Below are 17987 nucleotides of genomic sequence, written 5' to 3'. Positions count from 1 at the left end.
AGGGCTACAGTCCATAAGGTTGCAAAGAGTTGACACAACTGAAGCAACGTAGCATCCATACATATCAACACTTCTGACTTCCAACTGGGTTTCTTATCATATGCAGAACATTATCTAAAAGGGTCTCATGTATGTTTTCCCTGGTGGCTCAGACGGTAAAGCGTCTGCCTACAATGCTGGAGACCCGGGTTCAATCCCTGGGTTGGGAAGATGTCCTGGAGAAGGAAATGGCAACCCACTCCAGTATTCTTGCCTGGAAAATCCCATGGATGGAGGAGCCTGGTGGGCTACAGTCCACGGGGTCACAAAGAGTCAGACACAACTGAGAGACAAAGAGTCAACACAACCGAAGTGATGTAGCATCCATACACATCAACACTTCTGACTGCCAACTGGGTTTCTTATCATATGCAGGAAATTATCTAAAAGGTTCTCATGTATATTCTTTTCTTTTCAGCTGTATTCTACAGTCGGTACTAAGAACAAAGAAAGCTAAGTGAGCAAGCAAACAAATGAAAAACAAGATAGTTATCGACTTTAAGAAAAACAACAGTTGTCAAAGAAAAGAAATGTAATTATAGCTCATTTGTGAAGTGTTTAACAGAGTCATTATACTGTAAACAATGAACACACTGATCAAACCAAAAATTATGATATGGGAAAATGGAACTGGGGGGACGTATTGCAAATATTCTCTTCCCATCTATATTTTGCATTTGCATTTTCAGTGCTGCAGTGTCTTTCATATGTAACACTTTGAAACACTGTAATTTTAAGGGTTTGAGTAACACTTTTAAACGACATAAACTGTAAGGGTTTGAGTCCCATTTGCTTTTCCTTTAAAGAATGTACTCTTTGTATCCTATCTAAAAAAAATGTTCCTATCCAAAGGATGGGATATTTTAAAATATGTACGCTACTAAAATTTTACAAATTAACTTTTATACGTGTATGATTCGCTTCAAGTTAATTTTTATGTATGGTGTGAAATAATGATCAAGGCTCATTTTTTTTCCTTTTGTTTATCTAACTGCCCTAGTATGAGCTGTTGAAAAGACTATCATTTCCCTATTATCTTGTCTCCTTTCTTAAGATCAGTTGACAATCAATATGAATATCTCCAGCCTTTGACTGTGTGGATCACAACAAATTGTGGAAAACTCTTAAAGAGATGGAAATACCAGACCCCCTGACCTGCCTCCTGAGAAATCTGTATGTAGGTCAAGAAGCAACAGTTAGAACTGGACATGAAACAACAGACTGGTTCCAAATTGGGAAAGGAGTACGTCAAGGCTGTATATTGTCACTCTGCTTATTTAACTTATATGCAGAGTGAAAGTGAAAGTGAAGTCGCTCAGTCATGTCTGACTCTTTGCGACCCCGTGGACTGTAGCGCATCAGGCTCCTTCGTCCATGGGATTCTCCAGGCAAGAATACTGGGGTGGGTTGCCATTTCTCGACTGGATGAAGCACAAGCTGGAATCAAGACTGCCGGGAGAAATATCAATAACCTCAGATATGCAGATGACACCACACTTATGGCAGAAAGCAAAGAAGAATTGAAGAGCCTCTTGATGAAAGTGAAAGAGGAGAGGGAAAAAGTTGGCTTAGTATTCAACATTCAGAAAACGAAGATCATGGCGTCTGTTCCCATCACTTCACAGCAAATAGATGGGGAAACAATGAAAACAGTGACAGACTTTATTTTTTTGAGCTCCAAAATCACTGCAGATGGTGACTGCAGCCATGAAATTAAGACACTTGCTCCTTGGAATAAAAGTTAAGACCAACCCAGACAGCATATTAAAAAGCAGAGACATTACTTTGCTAACAAAGGTCCATCTAGTCAAAGGTGTGGTTTTTCCAGTAGTCATGTATGGATGTGAGAGTTGGACCATGAAGAAAGCTGAGTGCCGAAGAATTGATGCTTTTGAACTGTGGTGTTGGAGAAGACTCTTGAGAGTCCCTTGGACAGCAAGCAGATCCAACCAGTCCATCCTAATGGAAATCAGTCCTGAATATTCATTGGAAGGACTGATGCTGAAGCTGAAACTCCAATACTGTGGCCACCTAATACAAAGAACTGATCCTTTGGAAAAGACCCTGATGCTGGGCAAGATTGAAGGCAGAAGAAGAAGGGGACAACAGAGGATGAGATGGCTGGATTGCATCACCGACTCAATGGACATGAGTTTGAGTAAGCTCTGGGAGTTGGTGATGGACAGGGAAGCCTGGCTTGCTACAGTCCATGTGGTCACAAAGAGTCGGAAACAACTGAGAGAATGAACTGAATTGAACTGATGAACATCTACTGCTAAGCTCTCTTTTCTGGTTCATTAGTTTAAATGTCTATTGCAATGTTATAGTAACTTTATTTTATATGGTGTGAGTCTTCCAACTTCATTCAGAATTATTTTGGCTACAGGAAGTGCTTTGTATTGGTTGCCACATAAATTTTACATTTAGTTTGTCAACCTGTATAAAAAATATTACAGGGATTTTGATTAGCATTATATTGAGTGTATAAATTAATTTATATACAAGAATGAACATCTTCACAATATCAAATCATCTGATTCATGAAAATGATCTATCTATCTTGTCATTTAAGTTTGCTTTGTATTCTCTAAACAATGTTTTATACTTTTCAGTGAAATTTTTTTCTTGAATTTATTCCAAAATTAGCTCATACTTATTGATACTATCGTAAACTGTATTTTACAAATTTGAATTTCCAATTTTCCATTGCTAGTAATATAGAACTACAAATCCTTTTTGTATCTTGAACATGAATTCTGCAAACTTGATAAATCCACTCAGTTCTAGTAGGTTGAAGTGTTGTTTGTTTTTCAATGCAAAGAATCACGCTGTCCTTTTCAATCTGCACACATTTTCTTTCTTTTTCTAGCCTATTACCCAGCTATAGAAACAATGTTGAAGTAAACAGTGATGAAATGAATTGATAAGAGCAGACTCTTATTTTGTTTCTGATCTTAGGGAATAGTATTCAGTCTTTGAGCATTAACTATGATGTTGATAGTAAGTTTTCCAAAAATGCCTTTTATTGGGATGAGGAAATCCCTTTCTACTTCTAGTTTGCTGAGATGTTTTATCATGAATGATGTGGAAATCTATCAAACTGTCAGATTACATTAATTACATAATTAATGTAATCTCACCGGAGAAGGCAATGGCACCCCACTCCAGTACTCTTGCCTGGAAAATCCCATGGACGGAGAGGTCTGGTGGGCTGCAGTCCATGGGTCACTAAGAGTCGGACACACCTGAGCGACTTCCCTTTCACTTTTCATTTTCATGCATTGGAGAAGGAAATGGCAACCCACTCCAGTGTTCTTGCCTGGAGAATCCCAGGGGCGGGGGAGCCTGGTAGGCTACCGTCTATGGGGTCACACAGAGTCGGACACGACTGAAGCGACTTAGCAGCAGCATAGTGCAATTAAACACTAGAAAATTACATTGGAATAATGATATTTTCTATCACTGTAATTCTATCATATCATATAATTCTATCATTTCGAAAATGTAAAAATGGTGCCATGATGTATGTAAACTTTTGATACTGGCTTCTGTCACTTAGTACAATGTTCTTGAGATTCATCCAACTTGTTGCATTTGTCAACAGTTCATTCCTTTTAATTGAATATTCCATTATATTAAAGTACTACAATTTGTTTGAAGGGCATTTGGGTCGTTTCCAAGTTTTTGGTTATTATACATAAATTCCTGTAAAGATGTTTGTGTAAAACCTAAGTTTTCATTTCTCTAGGATAAACATCAAGGACACTTACCTTGCATAATTTTGTTACATTTTAGGTGTCTTCTTCTTACCCACTTTTATGGTAGCTACCTTCTTACTAACACTGCTCTGACAAAGGAAAACACTTTCTATGTCTCATCTCTCCTCTCAACAAACTACTAAAAGAAGGAAATTTTCTCAGCTTAAAAAAGAGCATCAATAAAAATCTTAAAGAAAACATTGGAATTAATGGCAAAAGGCTGAATGGTTTCATTCTAAGATTAGCAGCAAGGGAAAGTTATTTAACACTACCATTTCTGTTCAAAATTATACTTCTGTTCCTTCAATGTGATACGCAATAAAAATAAAAGGCATACAGATTACAGGGAAAAAATAAAAGTATCTTTATATGCAGACAAAATGATATCTATGCACAAAATCCCAAAGAACTTACCAAAATGTCATAAGAACTCATAAGTGAGTGTAGCAAGATTACAAAGTAAAACGTCAATATATAATAATTAATAATCTATATTTAGCAGTGAAAAAGTAGAAATTTAAATTTAAAAATACTATCTACAACAGCATAAAAGACATGAAATAGCAAGAAAGAAATCTAACAAAATGTATTCAAGAAAATCAGAAAACATTGCTGGGAGAAATTTAAGACCTAAACCAAAGAAGAAGGAAACTCTTTTTATGGATCAGGAAATTCAATAATATTAAGAAAAGAATATTCAATACCATCTCACATCTGTTAGATTGGCTATTATCAAAAAAGGGAAGAAAAAAATGGTGCTGGGAAGAAAAAAATGGTGCTGGCAAGAATGCACAGAATGGGATCCCTTGTGCACTACTGGTAGAAATGAAGATTGGTACAGCTACTATGGAAAATATAAATTCCTTGGGATCTCACTTATATGTGGAATCTGAAAAAAACAAACCACCTTCCCTCCACCCCACCACGCTCACACTACAGGGAACAGACTGGTTGTTGACAGAGGCAAAACAAAGAGGGGCAGGTGAGTGAAAGAGGTAGAAGAGGTCAAAAGGTATAAACTTCCAGTTATAAAATAAATGGGTCATGGGATATAGCTACAGCATGGTGATAATAGTTAATAACACTACATTGAATGTTTGAAGGTTGCTAAAAGGGTGGCTCTTAAGGGTCTTCACCACAAGAAAAAAATTTTGTAAGTATATATGATGATGGATGTTAACTGAATTTCTTGTGATAATCAATTTGCAATAGACATAAACATCAAATAATTATGTCATATACCTGAAACTAATAGAAACTGTGTTGACTATATCTCAATTTAAAGACAGTCAATTCTTAAAAATTACAGATTCAAAATAATTCCAATGAAAATTGTACATATTAAACTAGCTAATTCTATAAATCATAAGGAAAAGCAGAAGACATATAAGAGACAGAACAATTTTGAAAAATTATACAGAGTGAAGTAAGCCAGAAGGAAAAACATAAATACAGTATTCTAACGCATATATATGGAATTTAGAAAGATGGTAACAATAACCCTGTGTACGAGACAGCAAAAGAGACACTGATGTATAGAACAGTCTTATGGACTCTGTGGGAGAGGGAGAGGGTGGGAAGATTTGGGAGAATGACATTGTAACATATAAAATATCATGTAAGAAACGAGTTGCCAGTCCAGGTTCGATGCACGATACTGGATGCTTGGGGCTAGTGCACTGGGATGACCCAGAGGGATGGTATGGGGAGGGAGGAGGGAGGAGGGTTCAGGATGGGGAACACATGTATACCTGTGGTGGATTCATTTTGATATTTGGCAAAACTAATACAATTATGTAAAGTTTAAAAATAAAATAAAATTAAAAAAAAAAAAAACACACACACACACACAAAAAAAAAAAAAAAAAAGAATCAAGTAGAGGTGAACATTATGTGATTTCAAGCCTTATTATAAAGATAGAGTAAATCAAGCCAGTGTAGTATTCCTCTCAGGTCTGATGCATAGATCAATGAAACAGAACAGAGTTCAGAAACAGATTTATACATACATAACCAAGTGATTTTTTATGAAAGTACCAAGATAATTCAATAAGGGAGAAACTGACTTTCCAACTAAGGAGGCTGGAACAATATGAAAATCCATATGTAAGAAAAACAAAAAACAAACTGAACCTCCACCTTTACTTTACATCACACACACACAAAAATTATCTCAGGATTTCCCTGGTGGTCCAGTAGCTAAGACTCCATGCGCCCAGTGAAGGGGGTCTGGGTTCAATCCCTAGTCAGGAAGCTGGTTCTATATGCTGCAACTAAGGCCAGGTGCAGCCAAATAAATAAACAAATATTTTTAAAAAATTGTCTCAAACTAGCTCATAGACTTACATATATAATGTAAGGTTATAGTACTTCTAGAAGAAAACATTGGAGAAAATCTTTTTGAATCTGGATTAAGCAAAAATCAATTAGGACTCAAAACGCATAAAATATAAAAAGAAAATTGAGGACTTCCATGTTGGTACAGTGGATATGAATCCACCTGACAATACAGGGGACATGAGTTCGATTCCTGGTCCGGAAAGATTCCACATGACACAGAACAACTAAGCTTGTGTGTAACACCTACTGAGTCTGCTCCCCAGAACCTATGTGCTCAACTACTGAAGCCCACGCAGTCTAGGGCTCATGAGCCGCAGTTACTGAGCCCACATGCTGCAACTACTGAAGCCCATGCCCCTGCAGCCTGTGATCCACAATAAGAGAAGCAACCACAGTGAGAAGCCAGTGCACCGTAACAAAGAGCAGCCGTGGCTAGCCACAACTAGAGAGTGCCCGTGCACAGCAATGAAGACCTAGTGCAACTGAAAAAAAAGTAAGTAAATAATTTAGAGATCTCTAGTCTCCTCAAGAGACTAGAGATCTCTTCAAGAAAATTAGAGATACCAAGGGAACATTTCATGCAAAGATGGGCTCAAAAAAGGACAGAAATGGTATGGACCTAACAGAAGCAGAAGATATTAAGGAGAGGTGGCAAGAATACACAGAAGAACTGTACAAAAAAGACCTTCACGACCCAGATAATCACGATGGTGTGATCCCTCACCTAGAGCCAGACATCCTGGATGTGAAGTCAAGTGGGCCTTAGGAAGCATCACTACTAACAAAGCTAATGGAGGTGATGGAATACCAGTTGAGCTATTTCAAATCCTGAAAGATGATGCTGTGAAAGTGCTGCACTCAATATGCCAGCAAATTTGAAAAACTCAGCAGTGTCCACAGGACTGGAAAAGGTCAGTTTTCATTCCAATCCTAAGAAAGGCCATGCCAAAGAATGTTCAAACTACCACACAATTGCACTCATCTCACATGCTAGCAAAGTAATGCTCAAAATTCTCCAAGCCAGGATTCAACATACATGAACCATAAACTTCCAGATGTTCAAGCTGGATTTAGAAAAGGCAGAGGAACCAGAGATCAAATTGCCAACATCCGTTGGATCATCAAAAAAGCAAGAGAATTCTAGAAAAGCATCTACTTCTGCTTTATTGACTATGCTAAAGCCTTTGATTTTGTGGATCACAAAGAACTGTGGAAAATTCTTCAAGATATGGGAATATCAGACCACCTTACCTGCCTCTTGAGAAATCTGTATGCAGGTCAAGAAGTAACAGTTAGAACTTGACATGGAACAACAGACTGGTTTCAAAGTGGGAAAGGAGTATGTCAAGGCTATATATTGTCACCCTGCTTATTTAACTTATATGCAGAGTACATCATGAGAAATGCTAGGCTGGATGAAGTACAAGCTTGAATCAAGATTGCTGGGAGAAATATCAATAACCTCAGATATGCAGATGACACCACACTTATGGTAGAAAGTGAAGAGGAACTAAAGAGCCTCTTGATGAAAGTTATGACCAATCTAGACAGCATATTAAAAAGCAGAGACATTACTTTGCCAACAAAGGTCCGTCTAGTCAAAGGTGTGGTTTTTCCAGTAGTAATGTACGGATATGAGAGTTGGACCATGAAGAAAGCTGAGCACCAAAGAATTGATGCTTTTGAACTGTGGTGTTGGAGAAGACTCTTGAGAGTCCCTTGGACAGCAAGCAGATCCAACCAGTCCATCCTAAAGGAAATCAGTCCTGAATATTCATTGGAAGGACTGATGCTGAAGCTGAAACTCCAATACTGTGGCCACCTGATGCAAAGAAGTGACCCATTGAAAAGACCCTGATGCTGGGCAAGATTGAAGGCAGAAGGAGAAGGGGATGACAGAGGATGAGATGGTTGGATGGCATCACTGACTCAAGGGACATGAGTTTGAGTAAGCTCTGGGAGTTAGTGATGGACAGAGAAGCCTGGCGTGCTGCAGTCCATGGGGTCGCAAAGAGTCAGACACGACTGAGAGACTGAACTGAACTGAAGATAAATAATTGATAAACATGATTGTTTCAAAACTTAAAATTTCTGTTCTTGAAACAGACGATGTTAAGAAAACAGAAATGGATCCACAGACTTGGAATAATTATTTGTAAATGACAGATATGTTAGAGAACTTGTTTCTAAGATATATCAAGGGCTCATATAACCCAGTATAAATATGGGCTTGATGTGAGCAGACACTTTACAAAAGAAAATGAATGGCTAAAAACTAAATGAAAATATGTTCGATATCATTAGACATTAAGAAAAGGTAAGTTAAAATAACCAAGAGACACCACCCATACCAAAAAGAATAACTGAAATTTTAAAAAAGATTGACAATACCAAGTGCTGACAAAGATGGAGGACACTGGAACTCTCCTATGTTGATACTTGGAATGCAAAATGCTATACCACTTTGAAAAACAATTTGGCAGCTTTTGATGAAGTTAAGTCTATGCTTTCCATATGACCCAGTAGTCTTTGTTCCAATTATTTACTCATGGCAAATGAAAATGTGTTCATATAAAGACTTGCACATGAATGATTATAATACGCATGTCCATAAAAGCACAAATTGAGAATACTCCAAATAACCAATAACTGGTAAAGGAAGTTCTAAAAATTGTTACATTAATATAGATATATAAATATTAATATATCCATATATTGAAATACTATTCAGCAATAAAAATGAAAAAACTAATTTAACATGCAAAAACATGAATATTCAAAAATTTTATGCTAAGTGAAACAAGCCAGACACAAAGCTATATACTATGGGATTCCATTTTTGTGACATTCTGAAAAACACAAAACTATAGTGGTAGAATACTTTGGCCACCTGATGCAATGCCAATACTTTGGCCATCTGATGTGAAGAACTGACTCATTGGAAAGGACCCTGATGCTGGGAAAGATTGAAGGCAGGAGGAGAAGGGGACGACAGAGGATGAGATGTTGGATGGCATCACCGACTTGATGGACATGAGTTTGAGTGAGTTCCAGGAGTTGGTGATGAACAGGGAAGCCTGGCATGCTGCAGTCCATGGGGTTGCAAAGAGTCAGACACGACTGAGCTGAACTGAACTGAATAGTGATAGAAACCAGATCTGTGAGCACCAAAGTCTAGAGGGAGGTGTGAAGGAAACATCCACAAAGGTGCGTGAGGAAACTTGGGGATAATAGAAATGTTCTCTATCTTGATTGTACTGGTGATTAACTATATATGTTAAGTTTCATCAAACAGTATGTTTTAAAAAGAATTTCACTATATGTGAATTATACCTTAACAAACCTCTTTTTAAAAAGTTATGTTATAAAGGAAATCTCAGATTTGGAGAAAGATGACATATTAGCATGTATAAGTTCAATGATGCTGGTAAAAACAGCAACAAACAATGTGTGATGAATCTATTTGATAGTCATTGAGATTTAAAAACTAACTCTCTAACTTGCACCTTTGGACAAACAGAATGTAAACACAACTATATCTGGAGGAATGTAAAAACATAATACCAATTAAAAATGATTGACATATAAAAAAGATTACTAGTAGCCATTTTGTAGTAAGACCATGGCAAAAGCTGGCAAAAATGATGAATATATGTAAGTCCTTTCAATGAGAAAGCATAAAATATACTCCCTCATCAAAGTATACCCATCTAAAGAAAAGGATCAATATATGAACAGGTATAGGGGATTTCCCTGGTGATCCAGTGGTTAAGAATCTGCCTTGCAATGCAGGGTACACTGGTTTGATCCGTTTTTGGGAACTAAGATCCCACATGTTGCAGAGCAACTAAGCTCACACCACAACTTACTGAGCCCGCATGCCACCACTAGGCAGTCTGTGAGCCATAACGAGAGAGCCTGTGCCCCACTGTGAAAGACCCCCCATAACACAACAGAGATCCCACGTGCTGCAACTAAGACCTAATGCAGCCAAATAAATTAATAAGCACAATCCTACTCCACATTTATTTATATGAATATGAATATATATATATAAGAAAACAGGTATAACAGTGCTCATTATACTGTTTACTTTGAATCTGTCTGAATTTTTCCATGATAAATACTTAAAAAAATTAAATGGCAAAGACATGATGCAGTATGCAACTAGGTTGCTTAATTTTAAAAATTAAATACATTAAATAATTTGTATCAACACAAACACAGGATGGTCAGGTAATGTGTACCTTGGCAATAGCAGTTTGTTTAAACATGCGAGTAATCAACCCCATGACAGTCTCGGTAGCACCTGAATATGGATCTCTCATTAATTTTTCCCACTCTTCAAAGCTGGAATTCAATTCCTATGTAGGAGAAAATAACAATGTTTAGAAATACAGTATAAAGATGACAGCAATTAATGTAATAATGAATCATGTCCTTCTTTTTTAATATATAAAAAATACATATATATATAACTTCTCAAAGATACCAGTGTGTTCATTTAAAAACATCAGTGTGGAGGTAGGTGAGACACATGTTTGTGCTAATGACAGAAAGCGATGAATAGGTGTGGGAGAAAATCAAGCCCTTTGCTAACACCATAAATCAAACAATTGCAGCCTTCTCTTACAAAGGGACATTTAGTAAAGAAAAAAATAAAAATTTAAGAAAAAATTTAAATAAAATAAAAATTTTAAGTAAAAACAGAAACAATGCACAGTAGCAAAAATATATATGGTAGCAGAGCATTTAATTTAATGGTATGATTTTATTTAAATAAGCGTAAAGACTTGGGGAATATTGTCACATAAAAATGTGATATGATATTGACACTTTTATGTTTCTTTTCTTAAAAAAATGGATACAGAAAATAAGACCATTTTTATTTTACTTATACTGCTCAGTGTTTTTTTTTAATATACAAAATGCTTATTTTAAGCTTTCAAGATAAAACAAGGCAATAAGTAGTATTTGCTGATAGTTATGTCCAGATGTGAAGAAATTTCAGAGATTACACAAACATCGTACTCCTCAAAAGTAAATGTAGATAAGGGCTGGGGAAAATACAATTTTGGTTTTCTAGTAAGTTGAACTTCACACTACAACATGGTCACGAAGTTTTAAGATTTCCAGAATTAGGGGATGCAACCAAATTATTCTAGAAGACAGTTACATGTACTTAAGAGCAAGAAACTGAACTTTTCTTGCTAATTACTGGGCTTCACACCCTACAAATACTTAGAATTCTTAGTACTAAGTCTATGCAGCAATTGAAGTGTTTTTTTCACCATTCAGCAGAAATATATTTTTTAAAGACTAAGACACTAAATCTTTTCACATTATTTGATGACTAAATTTAAATTCTTCCTGCTCTTTTCTTGAAATGATATAAGACAATTCATATGGCTTTTTAAATTAAACCTATTTTAAGACAGTGAATTTTTTCCTTCTGTGAAATATGAAATATGTGCAATCTTTCATAGTATAATTTCAAATGATTTCAGATAAGACTTTCAATCAAACATGGGTTCTCACCTTGGCTGCTGCTGATGGAAGATCAAATGGAATACGCTGTCTGATTTTAGGGGGCAGCTGGGTTAAAACTTCAGTCTTTAATCTTCTAATCATTATGTCACTTAATAGCTGATGAAGTTCATTAAGATTTGATGCCCCTCTGCAATCCCACTGAGATCTTCTACCAAAATATCTGTTAGTATGAAGAAAAAAAAAATGTAGCAAAGCTGGATGCTAGAGTAAGAAAACAATTTATCCAATGTTTTCTTCCTTTTAAGATAAGGAGCGACGATACTGTTTTTAGTTTTATTACTGAATGCAAATTAGTTTCAAAAAACTCTTCTTTAGAAATAGTAATGAATAAGATTATACATTACTGTCAGCTATAGGAAATGTTAATGTTTAAGCATAGTGTTTATGTTTAGTTAATATAAGGCTGACTCATTGGAAAAGACCCTGATGCTGGGAAAGATGGAAGGCAGGAGGAGAAGGGGACAACAGAGTATGAGACAGCTGGATGGCATCACTGACTCAATGGACGTGAGTTTGAGCAAGCTCTGGGAGTTAGTGATGGACAGGGAAGCCTGGCGTGCTGCAGTCCCTTGGTTTGCAAACAGTCGGACATGACTGAGTGACTGAACTGAATATAAGGCTGAGCAAAACTGATAACCCTGAATACCACTGGCATTTTTGGTGACCTCACATAAGGCACTATGTTTAGCAGATCTAGCCCTAACTAAGCACTAACCGCCAGAACACCAGTCAGGCTATGTAACAACCAAAACCACCTAAAACATTTTCTACAATTATAGGAGGCAATATTATCTCCCACTGAGCTTTTATGCCCAGCAGACAGATCACTTGGTGAGCTCTTCTTCCTTTGAACCACTGAAATGAGAGCAAAGGCAGGGAAAAAGGTACAAATGCCTTATGAACAAGAGATTGGGAAAGAAAACATCAGAGGATATTCAACAAACATTTAGAAGTCAGACAAGCAGTAGATGACTTGACAAAAGAAAGCAAGTGACACCTCAAAAATGTTTGCAAAAGGGAACTTATCCTCTAGATCTTTGAGATCAGGAGTTGGAAGCACCAAGCACGGGGGGTAGGTATTACATTTGGTGGATGTACTGAACTTGGACATCAAGACAGCTAGCCTAACAGCATCCCTTTATCATTGTGACAACCCCCACACAAGTCCACAAAATTCACAATGGTCTTCTGGGCGCCAAAACTACTGAAAATAGCTACCAGAGAATAATTAACAAAGGAAAATTTCCTGTTGGGTTGCATTACAATTATTAATATTAACAATTAAATAGCTTCATTTTAGTGGGATTTGGTGGTATTTTAATACAGAGTGTTATTTTGAGAAACTTGTAAATTGCTGATACTGATTTATTTTTTTAGGTTTATGTATTTTTATAGCAAACATACAGGAATAGTACGCAAAACATTAAAAACATGTATTTGCATGTAGAACTGATTAGAAAAGTATAGTGAATGGATGAAACTTCTGTGTGATAAAATGACAGACACCATTTAGTTGTCATCAATAAGAAATTCTTGTTGTTTTTTTTTTTTTTAAAAAAAACTAAGTGCTGGCATTGTAAAAAAAATAAGTTTAGTTATAACTGCTATAAGTTGAATTACTGAAATCTGTTTATTGAAGTATTTTGACTTCAATGCTTTATGTCTGCACATAATTAAAACTTTACACACTAATAACCCCAATGTTCAATGCAGCACTATTTGCAATAGCTAGAACATGGAAGCAACCTAGTTGTCCATTGGCAGCTGCATGGATAAAGAAGTTGTGGTACATACACACGGTGGAATATCACTCAGCTATAAAAGCAAATGCATTTGAGTCAGTTCTAATGAGATGGATGAACCTAGAGCCTATTATACAGAGTGAAATAAGTCAGAAAGAAGACACATACCATATATTAATGCATATATATGGGATCTGAAGATGGTACGTATGATCCTATGTACAGGGCAGCAAAGGAGACACAGATGTAAAGAACAGATTTTTGGACTCAGTGCGAGAGGGAGAGGACGGGATGATTTGAGAGAACAGCATTGAAACACACGCAGTACCATATGTAGAGCAGATAACCAGTGCCGAGTTTGCTGTATGAAGCAGGGCACCCAAAGCCAGCACTCTGTGACAATCTGAAGAGGCAGGGTGGAGAGGGAGTTGGGCAGGGGGGTTTACGATGGAGGCGACACATGTATATCTATGGCCGATTCATATTGATGTATGGCTAAAAAACATCACAATATTGTAAAGTAATTGTTCTCCAATTAAAATAAATGCCTTTTTTTTTCAAAAATAGAAAAATATTTGCCATTACTCAATTCTGTCACAATCAAGATAATTACATTTTGACATTATGGTTAAAAAAAACTAATACCTGTCAAATGTATCTTAATAAAACTGAGAAAAAATAGAACAGGAAAAAAAATCTAATGTTTAGAATTCCATATAATAAGAGAAAAGATACTACTCAGTGCTAAAAAAGAATGAACTATGAAATCATGGAAAGCTGTGGAGGAAACTTAAATGCATATAACCAAGTGAAAGAAGCTAATAGGAAAAGGCTACACTGTATGATTCCAACCACCCGGTACAGTCAAGAAGGCAAACCTATGGAGACAATAAAAAGATAAATGGCTCCTAGGGACTACAGAGGAGGTAAGGATGATTGGGTGGAACACAGGGAATTTTCAGGGCAGTGGAACTATTCTATATGATACCACAATGGTGGATATATGCCATTGCACCTCTGGCAAAATCCATAGAATGTATAATACTGAGGGTGCACCCTGACATAACCTATGGACACAGGATGATAAGGATGTGTCGGTGGAGTAAAATGATTGTAAAAACGTGCATTGTGTTGCAGAATTTCAGTGGTGGGGGAGGTTGTAGATTTCTGAGGACAGAGGGTATATCAGAACTCCCTGTACTTTTCACTCAATTTTGCTGTGAACCTACCTCTGCTCTTTAAAAATAAAGTTTATTAATATAAAAAAGTGTGGAGGATTTGCATTTCAGTCTCTGCCCTGAACATTTCCAGGATTCCCCTGTACCAGAGCCCACTAGAGAGAATGATCTTAGCAAAAGGTGCCTGAGCTGAGGTCAGACTGCTTTAAATCTTGGGCTAGGGGCTTTTTAAATGCCTAGGGCCTGTCTCATGCATGAGACAGGGTGCTCAGGGCTGGTGCACTGGGATGACCCTGAGAGACGGGATGCGGAGGGAGTTGGGAGAGGGGTTCAGGATGGGGAACACATGTACACACACCCATGGCTGATTCATGTCAGTGTATGGCAAAAACCACAATATTTAAAGTAATTAGCCTACAATTAAATAAAGTAATAAAAAGAAATAGAGGTTTAAATATATTTAAAGCAATTAAGTAAGAAATAGAACTTAATGTACTATAATAAAAAATGCAAAGACGAGACCAGGGAAAGAAAAATGGAGGCTGATGTAATTAAACTAAGTTCTTATTGTTCAAAAAAAAAAAAAAAAAAAAATGCCTAGGGCCAAGGAATTTTCAAAGGCATGTGAGACTTTTTAAAAAGTATCAGAAATGAAGTAAAAAGAAAATTTTTGGCTCCAAAATGCCAAAACAAAGTGCAAACTTAATATGTATTTAAGAAATACATACACAATTATAGCATTAAAGGCCATGGCAATAGCTTTAGTAAGGGTATTCCATGAAGTAATTCATTTAACTTTCAACAACACTAGAAGACAGCAAAAGTACCAGTTATCATCCCTATTTTATGAATGAGGAAACAGATGCAAAAAGAGGTTGAGGAATTTGTCCACAGTATCACAGATGGTAATGGTGGTAATGGAATTTGAGATTAGTAATGTGACTCCAAAGTCTGACTTGAATAAAACTCAACTTTCATATAATAACACGAACATTATATTTAATGTTCTTGGGATTATTTTGATATGCTTGAGTTTGTGTGTGTGTTGGAGGGTGTGGTGTACAAAAACAGGAGATTCTAGGACTAAGAAACATTTCTGACTTTAGGTCTTAGCCTTCTCTTTCTTGATTCTATTGCTAAAATGTGTAAAATGAGAAGGTCCATTCTTTTGGGGGAATGGTTAAATAAAATGTCAATCAGTTCAGTCACTCAGTCGTGTCCAACTCTTTGCGACCCCATGAGTTGCAGCACACCAGGCCTCCCCGTCTAGCACCAACTCCCGGAGTTCACTCAGACTCACGTCCATCAAGTCAGTGATGCCATCCAGCCATCTCAACCTCTGTCATCCCCTTTTCCTCCTGCCCCCAATCCCTCCCAGCATCAGAGTCTTTTCCAATGAGTCAACTCTTCGCATGAGGTGGCCAAAGTATTGGAGTTTCATCTTCAGCATCGGTCCTTCCAAAGAACACCCAGGACTGATCTCCTTCAGAATGGACTGCTTGGATCTCCTTGCAGTCCAAGGGACTCTCAAGAGTCTTCTCCAACATCACAGTTCAAAAGCATCAATTCTTCGGCGCTCAGCCTTCTTCACAGTCCAACTCTCACATCCATACATGACTACTGGAAAAACCATAGCCTTGACTAGACGGACCTTTGTTGGCAAAGTAATGTCTCTGCTTTTGAATATGCTATCTAGGTTGGTCATAACTTTCCTTCCAAGGAGTTAGCGTCTTTTACTTTCATGGATGCAGTCACCATCTGCAGTGATTTTGGAGCCCAGAAAAATAAAGTCTGACACTGTTTCCACTGTTTCCCCATCTATTTGCCATGAAGTGATGGGACCAGATGGCATGATCTTCATTTTCTGAATGTTGAGCTTTAAGCCAACTTTTTCACTCTCCTCTTTCACTTTCATCAAGAGGCTTTTTAGTTCCTCTTCACTTTCTGCCATAAGGGTGGTGTCATCTGCATATCTGAGGTTATTGATATTTCTCCCGGCAATCTTGATTCCAGCTTGTGCTTCTTCCAGCCCAGCATTTCTCATGATATACTCTGAATATAAATTGAATAAGCAGAATATACAGCCTTGATGTACTCCTTTCCCAATGTGGAACCAATCTGCTGTTCCATATTTGGTTCTAACTGCTTTTTAATATGCTGTCTAGGTTGGTCATAGTTTTTCTTCCAAGGAGTAAATGTCTTTTAATTTCATGGCTTCAGTCACCATCTGCAGTGATTTTGGAGCCTAAGAAAATAAAGTCTGTCACTGTTTCCATTGTTTCCCCATCTGTTTGCCATGAAGTGATGGGAACGGATGCCATGATCTTAGCTTTTTCAATGCTGTGTTTTAAGCCAGCTTTTCCCCTCTCCTCTTTCACTTTCATCAAGAGGCTCTTTAGTTCTTCTTCCCTTTCTGCCATAGGGTGGTGTCATCTGCATATCTGAGGTTATTGCTATTTCTCCCTGCAATGTTGATTCCAGCTTGTGCTTCATCCAGTCCAGCATTTCACATGATATACTCTGCACATAAATTAAATAAGCAAGGTGACAATATACAGCCTTGATGTACTCCTTTCCCAATGTGGAACCAATCTGCTGTTCCATATTCGGTTCTAACTGTTGCTTCTTGGCCTGCATACAGATTTCTCAGGAGGCAGGTCAGGAGGTCTGGTATTCCCATCTCTTTAAGAATTTTCCACAGTTTGTTGTGATCTACACAGTCAAAGGTTTTGGCATAGTCAATGAAGCAGATGTTTTTCTGAAACTCTTTTACTTTTCTATGATCCAATGGATGTTGGCAATTTGATCTCTGGTTCTTCTGCCTTTTCTAAATCCAGCTTTAACATCTGGAAGTTCTCGGTTCATGTACTGTTGAAGCCTAGCTTGGAGAATTTTCAGCATTACTTTGCTAGCATGTGTGGCAATGAAATAAGGTGTATCCATGAAAGAGGAAACATACAAATGAATAAGAAAAAAAGGAGGTGGATGAAACTGGAGCCTATTATACAGAGTGAAGTAAGCCAGAAAGAAAAACACCAATACAGTATACTAAGGCATATATATGGAAATTAGAAAGATGGTAACAATAACCCTGTATACGAGACAGCAAAAGAGACACTGATGTATAAAACAGTCTTATGGACTCTGTGGGAGAGGGAGAGGGTGGGAAGATTTGGGAGAATGGCATTGAAACATATATAATATCATGTATGAAACGAGTCGCCAGTCCAGGTTCGATGCACGATACTGGATGCTTGGGGCTGGTGCACTGGGACGACCCAGAGGGATGGTATGGGGAGGGAGGAGGGAGGAGGGTTCAGGATGGGGAACACATGTATACCTGTGGCAGATTCATTTCGATATTTGGCAAAACCAATACA

The 17987-nt window shown here is 37.3% G+C and overlaps 1 protein-coding gene across 3 annotated transcripts in view; it reads right to left on the bottom strand.

The window, feature by feature from the left end:
- Nucleotides 1-17987, bottom strand: part of ZRANB3 (zinc finger RANBP2-type containing 3) — a 313962-nt gene that overhangs the window by 89884 nt on the left and 206091 nt on the right. For all 3 annotated transcript variants that reach the window (XM_027561929.1, XM_027561942.1, XM_027561936.1), the window contains 2 exons: nt 11676-11847; nt 10385-10501 (listed from right to left, as the gene is read on the bottom strand). In XM_027561929.1, coding sequence (XP_027417730.1) covers nt 10385-10501; nt 11676-11847 — 289 coding nt within the window. The remainder of the gene's footprint in view (nt 1-10384; nt 10502-11675; nt 11848-17987) is intronic.

The sequence above is a fragment of the Bos indicus x Bos taurus genome, chromosome 2 (genome assembly GCF_003369695.1).
Source record: "Bos indicus x Bos taurus breed Angus x Brahman F1 hybrid chromosome 2, Bos_hybrid_MaternalHap_v2.0, whole genome shotgun sequence".
Taxonomy (NCBI): Eukaryota; Metazoa; Chordata; class Mammalia; order Artiodactyla; family Bovidae; genus Bos; species Bos indicus x Bos taurus.
The sequence above is the reverse complement of the archived record's forward strand: the minus strand, read 5'-3'. Positions and strand labels throughout refer to the sequence as shown.